This window comes from Poecilia reticulata, chromosome 19 (genome assembly GCF_904066995.2).
Source record: "Poecilia reticulata chromosome 19, P_reticulata-male-v2, whole genome shotgun sequence".
In the NCBI taxonomy this organism is placed as follows: domain Eukaryota; kingdom Metazoa; phylum Chordata; class Actinopteri; order Cyprinodontiformes; family Poeciliidae; genus Poecilia; species Poecilia reticulata.
Window position 1 is genome coordinate 2,654,285 of NC_088848.1, and position 8,547 is coordinate 2,662,831.

Sequence of the window (8,547 nt, forward strand, 5' to 3'; positions counted from 1 at the left end):
TTGCAGCATTGCAACCCTTCTTTCCTTCCTTCCTTTCCTCATTTCTTCCTTCCTTCTGACCTCATATTGTACTCCAATATTTCCTAAAGAACCTAGAGAACAGCTCTCTCTCTGGTTTGGTTTCTGTTGTCTGTCTGTCCTGATGAAGCCGTAACCGCGACTCGTCGTTCTGTCCGTGTCCGCAGTCTCCAGTCCCACCAGTGGGGCGGCCCGCCGGCCCAGCCACGACTTCCCCGGCTACATCCTGGCCATCTACAGCTCCCGCCAGGTGATGGTGGAGCAGGTGGAGGCCACGCCCACCACGCTGGCCGACGCCATCATCCTGCTCACAGAGAACAAAGGAGAACGACACGAGGTGAGACTCGCCTCACCGACCCAAATAAAGAGAACATTTCTGTCTTTATCCGGTTGGAGAAGCTTTGACCTTCACCGTTCTCCATTTTGGTTTTGATTTGACCTTCACTGAACATAAGTTAGCAGTATGTCTCCTCTGGTTTGTTGCTTAGGGTTTTTAAAAAGTGTTGGATCTTTAATTTAAATGAGTTTATGTAGATGTGAAAACGTGAACATTGTGTTAGCGAGGTGTTATCAGTTTCTACGTGTTTTGCTAGCTTGACTGAATTCCTGTTAGGGACATTTCTCTCTCCAGAGTGTCGCTAAACTTGTTGGATCAGTTTCAACATGAAGATAAGCTCTCCTGAATCATGCAAATGGTTATTTTGGAATTTGAATCCATAGAATATTGGATAAATTTGTAAAAAAAAAAAAAAAAAAGTTCTTCACTTTGTTTCCTTCCCTCTTTTCTGTATCAGGTTATTTTGTGTCATTTTAAAGGCCACTCTAACACAGAAACTTCTTCCTTCGCTCGTGAACAAATATGTTTCGAGTGGCGTGTTTTTTTTTTTTAAGATGTTTTAAGCTTCTCAACACTTCTGAACTGTTTTTCTTTTAAAATAAATAACCCTGGGTTCAGTTCCCAGCAGCACTCTGTAGCTACTACCCGAGCAGCAGCGTTTTTACATCGTATAAAGATACGAGTTCTTAGCCTGCTGTAAATAATTCAGGATGCTTTTTGTGAAGAACACAGTTCTTTTGTTACAGAGACGATTTCTTGGAAGAGAAATGCTGTTAATGAGTAATCTGATTAGAGATGGCAGCTGCACAGTTGAACACTATTTAATCAGCTTTTTAAGATGTATAATTCGCTTAAAAAGTAGATTATCTGCAATGTAAAACTCCAAGGTCTTTTTTTAAACACATTAATATAAAGAATTTGATGTTTGATTAAAAATCCTCTTTGAAACATGAAGTTTTGAAGCCTCTCTTGCATCAGTGACAAACTCTTTGTTCAGCCTCCACCTAACCTAGCGTGCGATGCATCCTCAGGGTCGTGAGGGCATGACCTGCTACTACCTGACCCATGGATGGGCGGGGCTTATCGTGGTGGTGGAAAACCGCCACCCCAAGTACTACCTCCACGTTTCCTGTGACTGCACCGACAGCTTCAATGTGGTTTCCACGCGCGGCAGCCTCAAGACCATCGACAGCGTTCCACCTTTACACAGGTACACACACACACACACACATACACGTTTTTAAGAAACATGAGGACGAAAGGCAAAAATAGGACAAATGGGTACATGCCTCTCTAAAGGGTCTAAGGCCTGAAATGGTCTTCATGCCATGCTTCCAGGAAAACATTAATCTGTTACAAGTTTTTATTTCTGCCCATATAATGAGCTTTAGTAGCTACATTTATACCTAACCCAGTGGTGTCCAAACTTTTTGCCATGTCAAAATAGTTCATTTGAAAGCACCTGAGGTTCTAAAAAAAGTAATTGAAAATTTACTTTTTGTGATTTTTGTTTTATTTTATTAATAATAAAATAAAGCAGAATTTTAAATTACTGTAGATGCAAAACATAAAGATTTTTGCATGATTGTGTTATAAGACAGGCTCACAGTTTCAGATTTTTTTTTGGGACTGATTACTTTGTGTTTGAGTAAAAGTAGGTTCATGTTTGTAGTCCTGGTTACGCCATATCAAAGACAAATGCAGAAATGAGACGTTTGTTCATTTGGAATAATTTTCTTTTTGACATTTTGGTCCATAAAATACCAAAATTTCCACTTAATTTTACAATTAAGTTAATCTGACTATGAAATGTTTAAATATGAAATAATTGACGATTTGATGTTAGTCAGTACTTGAGTAGACTAATTAGTGCGACTTTTGCTGTGTCTTCTGCCCAACTCTGCTTACTTTTCAGTAAGATATAGGAGTTTGTTTAAAGGCAACAATACCTTAAAATTGATAAAAGCAGATTATTTCACTTGTAATATGTCTCACGTTATGTTATTATCCAGTTATGTCGGTAATTTTAATTACACAGCATACATTTCACAATAAAGTTGGAAAAGTTTACAATTGTTAATAAAACTTTAATTATTATTACACAAACCTCACTACATATTCATTTCCTCTTTAAGTTATGGAGTAAATAACATAATAAATATGCAGATAAATCATTCAATAAATACATAATAAATTTATGAAGAAATAATTACTTAAATTTAAGTAATTCATTTAATTTTAAAATTCAATATTGTTTGGTTTTTATTCCTACTATTAGCTTTTGGTATTGCTGCCCATTTTATATTTGTCTTATTTTTACTAAACTTAATTTTATTTTCTATTTTATCATTGATCCATCTGTGATGTTGTGTTTGTTGTGAGACACTTTGGTCAGTTGAAGCTGTTGTAATTGTGCTATATAAATAAACTTTGACTTTAACTTGATTTATTTTTCCTCTGGGACAAATAAAGGCTTTTTTAATCTGAACTGACTTCAGATTCACTGACTTCATGTTAAACTGGCAGTTTAACAGGAATATGTACGGTGTTTATACCCATTATGTAAGGAGTAAGTAGAACAAATGTTGCAGCAGTGCTTGTATAAACATGTTGGCCCCGTGGGGTTACAGCTCTGCTCTTCATAATCTTCCTCTGGCTGGATTCAGCTGCTAATGCGTTCAGGTTTCACATTATTATGTTCTCCAGCATTTAACGTGTCATCCAGCCGTACAGACACGCTACAGTCCACATTAATGCAAATTAAACACTGGATATATTTAAAAACTGTTCACTTTTGTAAGAACTCGATCGTTTTATTTCCAGTTGTTTTATCTTGAAATAATTTTAATTTTGTGTTTTCAAGGTTTGGAAAATCTTTGATTTCTGTTTGAATTTCTTGAAAGTTCTGGATGTTCAAACTCCACATTTTTGTCATAAAGTCTAAATCTATCATTTGATTAAATGCCTACATTTGTAAAACCTTTACAGATGAAACCAGATATTTTCATAACCCTACATGATTTTTCTCACTGTCTGAAGTTAAATCAGATTAAAGAACTCCATTATACTTCATCTATGAACCTGCATGAAGCTCAAATTGAAAGCGCTGCTCTCTGTCTCCCCCTGCAGGCAGGTGCTGGTGGTACTCTCCCAGTTGGAGGGAAACGCAGGCTTCTCCATCACCCATCGCCTCGCCCACCGGAAGGCGGCGCAGGCCTCCCTGGGCGACTGGACTCCCACCAAGGCCACCCACAGCCCCCACCTCACCCCTGACATTGACGGGCTGCACAGGCCCAGGCCTCTATGACCCCTGCCCTCTCCACCCCCCACCCATAGACTTTAACCCAACGACCTGTCAGACCACTGAAAAAATCAAGCAATGGTAGAAAAGAGCTGTGGGGAGCTACGAGTTGCAGAGGAAGGCGAGTTTTCTGGTTTTGGAAGTGCATATGAATGTGAAGTCTACAGAGCGTTTACTGGATCTCCAGATTTTATTTTATTTTTTTAAGCCATGTGGAAGTGCCATGTCGGGATGAGAAGAGAGGAAATGGGCAGGATCTAGACCGAGACACCATGGGAAGCTAGCTTCAAGCTAAACTACTGAGCCATGGCCCTGCCCACACTCAGTCACTCACTTCCTCCACAAGTCGTCCTCAACAGGATGCTCACCAGTCCTCAGTGTGGTACATTATGAGCCAAACCCGCTGGGTTTACAGCATAATTAATGTTTCTTTTATATTTAGTCTTACTTGTTTTGTAGCCTGACCTTCACCGCCTTTTCCATTAAGGTTGCAGATGAAGCCATTACTCATCCAGTGCAGTCTGTCCCCACTCAGAGTAGCTCAGGACCAAACTTTGTTTCTGTCATCATGTAAATGTTTTGTAGCAAGCTGTCAGAAAGCTGGATTTAGTGTCCGTCTTTTTTCTCTCCTGTGATTCTGGGACCTTCCGTCTTTTAAAAATGCTGAATAAGGAAGGAAATCTCTGCTTGGATTAGACAACACACAGATCCTTTCTGATAGATTTTCCTCCTGAAAGGAATAGTTCAGAGTTTTTAAAGTGTTTTTTTTTTTTAGATATCTCTTGGTGTTTTCCTGGATCTGCATGGTAAATATGATGGCTAAAAACCAAAATGGACGTCTGCCATTATAAACCTCTCCAGGGTTTCAAAAACACATCATAAATGTTGTTTTTTTATGTCTTTAAATCCTCATTACTGCACAGAACCCTATAATTATTCGCACAGGAAATCGATGTTGGAGGTGGTGCATCACCAATAGTCCTCCTGTGTGAAACTCATTCTGAGAACAAAAAGTGAAGCAAATGAATCAAATAGCTGTAACATCTAGAAAAGCTCAGATCAAAATTTATTGTTGAATCTTTGCACTGCAAAAACACAAAATCTCACCAAGTTTTTTTTTTTTTCTGGTTTCTAGTGCAAATATCAGTACACTTACAATACGACAAAACTAACTTACAAGGACATTTTCAACAAGATAAAGCAGCTTGGTTTAAGTCAGTAATGCATTATGATTGATTTAAAAAGTACTAGGACAACAATCTATTTTCATTCCCACTATAGGGCAGAAAAAAAGCAATTCTCTAGAGATTTGAGAATTGTAATTCCTAGTCCTGAAAATTCTGAATTGATTCAAAATGCTATTTTAATCTGCTTAGATTTGTGTAAAATTATATTGTGAATATTTGATATTTTTATCGAAGAAATAGTCAAGCATCTAAGCTAACAGCTGGTAATTACTGATGAAATTTGATGCAGCATGGAACCTTTTTAAATAGTTTTACATAAATGAGTTTACACTGTCTTTTCCTCATCAGTCACAAAACTTAAACCTAACCTCTAGAATAGAAACGTTGGTTTCTGAATTAAAAATTGTTTCAGAATTGAACTGTGACCCTAAAATTGGAATCACACCAAATTGCTAGCACTGAAAGGTTTGCATCTCTAATTGCCACCCTGTTTCACTCAGGAAGACTGTTGGTGATGCACCGCCTCCAGCTTCCATTTCCTATGTAAATCATTGCAGATGTGAAGGCATAGCATCGTAAAATGTTATGATGTTCTGGATTTGGGTGTGTGATATAGTAGAAATCTGCTTTGGTCTTTGTTAGCCTCAGATGTTTATGCTAAATAAAGAAGCTATGAATTATGTCTGCAGGTGGAAAATCCTGGACTATCCCTTTAAGAGATTCATTTATATCTTTGCTTATAAACTTCTTGTTTACGAGGTAACGTCTCGTTTTAAAATCATGTTGCACTTGAGGTGAAGGTCAGCTTTTATCCATTGTTTGTCAACATGTCACTTTAAGTTTTAGTGTAGCTGGAGAGCACTGAGGAGCTCCACCTGCCACTAGGGGGCGCTCTAACGGAACTGCAGGGACTTCTCAGGCATCTTCTGGGCCGTTCTCCGACAGGAAGTCAGCAACACGACGTTTGGAGACGCCAAAAAAAAAAAAAAAAAAAAACCACAGCTGTTTTAATTCCTGCTGTATTCTCACATCTGCAGTCAAAGCCATCACTCCTCCTGATTGCGTCCCCGTCGCCGTGGCAACACGGCAGCTTCATCAGAGAAACGGGACAGATGAATGCGGTACTAAAGTCAAAGAGAACAACAGCGGACTTTTTTAATTAAGTTTTTGTCTTGCATTTACTTTGTGTAATGGAGGAAACACTTGAAAGCTGATGAGCAAATTTCCTGATGCGTTCATAATTAGTGATTAGTTGTTGTACTATTGGGCGCTCAAACTTTAAATCCTTAACATATTTACTGAGATGAAGAAGAGTTTGTTGTCTTCTTCCTGGTTTAGGGTTTTTTCCCCCCTGTCTTTCATCTTTCTGTCTGTCGGGTTCGGGGCTGTTTGAGTTGTGCAGCTGTGAGCTTAACTGTCTAATTTATTCACACAAGTGATTTGCAGGCATGTTTTCCAATGAATGCTGATGATTAGCTGAGTTCATGAATGATGGAGAGTTGGGATGAAGTTTGGTTTAGATTGAAAAGAAATGAACGAACACTGCAAAGATAAGGCACCTCAAACTTTTAATGTCGTCAGATTCGCTCTTCTTTTATGTCTTCTTTTCTTTTTTCGTCATCTTCTGTTGAGTTGTGTTGGAGGCGCCCCCTGCTGGTGAAAAGTGGTTGGTCCAGCCAACTTAATGCCTTTTCTCTCATTTTTCCTCCTTGTAAATTGTACAGACTGCAAAATTACAAAACTTGACATATTTGAAAATAATAAGAGAAAAAATGAGCTGATCCTTTTAAACTTGTAAAAACTTTACAGTATGATAGTAGAGCTGAACAGAAAAATAACCTGATATGAAAAAAAAAAAAAACAAATGCTGACGAATGTGATATATATTTTAGTGATTTTTTTTCGGGGGGAGTGGGTTGGATTATGAACAGCTGTATAAATCTGTACGTTTAATTTTCAATCTCAGGTTCCGATGGACCAAATAAAAAATTTTTGTAATTAAAAACGAGTGTTGGCAGTTATGTTTTACAACTGAACATCGTCTGTTCAACGACCACAGGATGCGTATTTAATAAATGAGAATCTACTTGTTGCTCCAAAGTGAAATACGATAGTGACATAATCATACTATTCTACTTTTCTTCAACTAGATCTATACTTTCTGTCAACACTGCAAAAAAAAAATACAAATCTCGCCAAGTATTTTTGTCCAGTTTCTAGTGAAAATGTCTTAATACATTTGAAATAAGACAAAACTGACTTGCAAGTAATTTTTCAGCAAAATATGGGAGCTTGTTTGTTTTAAGCAAATAATTCCTTAATGTTGAATCATTAAGAAATGATTTACAATTTAATATAACTTATCATATTAAGAAATAAAACATTGCACTAGAAACCAGACAAAATTCTTGCTAAAATGTGTTTTTTGCAGTGAAGAGGAGTTGCATGAACTTTTGTAATTGCCAGTTTTAACCCCAAATCATCAGGGATCTGCTAGGAAGAAGGAGAGATTTTATTCTATTTTATTTTCTAGTATCACACATTAAAAGCACACATCAAAAATCAACAAAAGAATGACTTCACTACTAGAAAATCAAAGTTTACATAATTCAGTCTTGAGTCAGAACGTCTTCTATGCACCACAAATCTGGAACAAAAATGCTCAAACAGAACAATCTACCTGTTTGTTACAGAAGACGAGACGCTAACCAGTTTTCTTCATACATGCTAGGCTACATGACAAGGCGGCACTGTCTCCATGGTTACCAATATAAAAATATTTGGTAATTATACACACTTATAAAGTTTATGAACGCCAAACTTCTTACGTTGTAAAAAGTGTCCGCTGTAAATCCGCGATGACACCGAGGCTGACAGTCATTATAACTGTCCATCGCTGCCGTATCTTTCATTAAAAGTTATAAAATGAAATTAAAACTTTGGTTTACGTCCTTGTCTATTTATGCAGTCGACTGCATAGCATCATGTGGCCATTTTTAAAAAATGAAATCAACTAAATAGAAGCGATATTAGGCTACCGGCTGTCGGATTTAAGACTAGCTTTAAAGGAGCGTATTGTTTGTCTTGGTTCGTCATGGCCGGGTTCTGACGTCACGTGCTGCGTTCACATTGCTCACACCGTTTTTTTTGTTTGTTTTTTGGGTTTTTTTTTTTTTTTGCTTAGTGCGACCTATATCTGATCTTTCTATGATAGTCTAAATGACACAAGTCGATTTTTTTTTCAAATGCGATCCAGGCCCCTTGGATATCCAATCTGTGTGACGTGAATCCTAACGGCCTGGTCCTGAACATCATCGATACTCGACAAACGTCACTATTTTGCGTCCTGACACACGCAGACGGGAATAAAAACAACCATGGGGGACAGTAATGAGGATGATTGTTAATGTTCTGGCTCCGGTCGGACAACAACTTCAAAACCGCAAGCTAAGCTCCACCGTTAGCATCCGTGTTTACTTCCGCAAACTCTGAGCTCTACTTCTTTTTTTTTTTTACAGCTGTTGGGAAAACACTGAGCACGCTCTCTATGTGTGACGTTATTGCGCCCTCTACTGCGCATGCGGGACATTTTTAGCTCGTTTGCGGTCCTCACTGGAGATCACATACAAATCGCATATATTTGGAACTGTGAACGACCACGGCAAAAAAAAAAAAAATTAAAATCCGATTTCACAAAAAAAAAA

At 37.9% G+C, this 8,547-nt stretch overlaps 1 protein-coding gene across 3 annotated transcripts in view; it reads left to right on the forward strand.

Annotated features, from left to right (window-relative positions):
• Positions 1-6,848, forward strand: part of capn15 (calpain 15) — a 54,688-nt gene extending 47,840 nt beyond the window's left edge. For all 3 annotated transcript variants that reach the window (XM_008436407.3, XM_008436406.3, XM_008436405.3), the window contains 3 exons: positions 186-355; positions 1,387-1,565; positions 3,485-6,848. In XM_008436407.3, the coding sequence (XP_008434629.1) occupies positions 186-355; positions 1,387-1,565; positions 3,485-3,662 (527 nt within the window). In that variant the 3' untranslated portion in view covers positions 3,663-6,848. The remainder of the gene's footprint in view (positions 1-185; positions 356-1,386; positions 1,566-3,484) is intronic.
• The last annotated feature ends 1,699 nt before the right edge of the window (positions 6,849-8,547 follow it).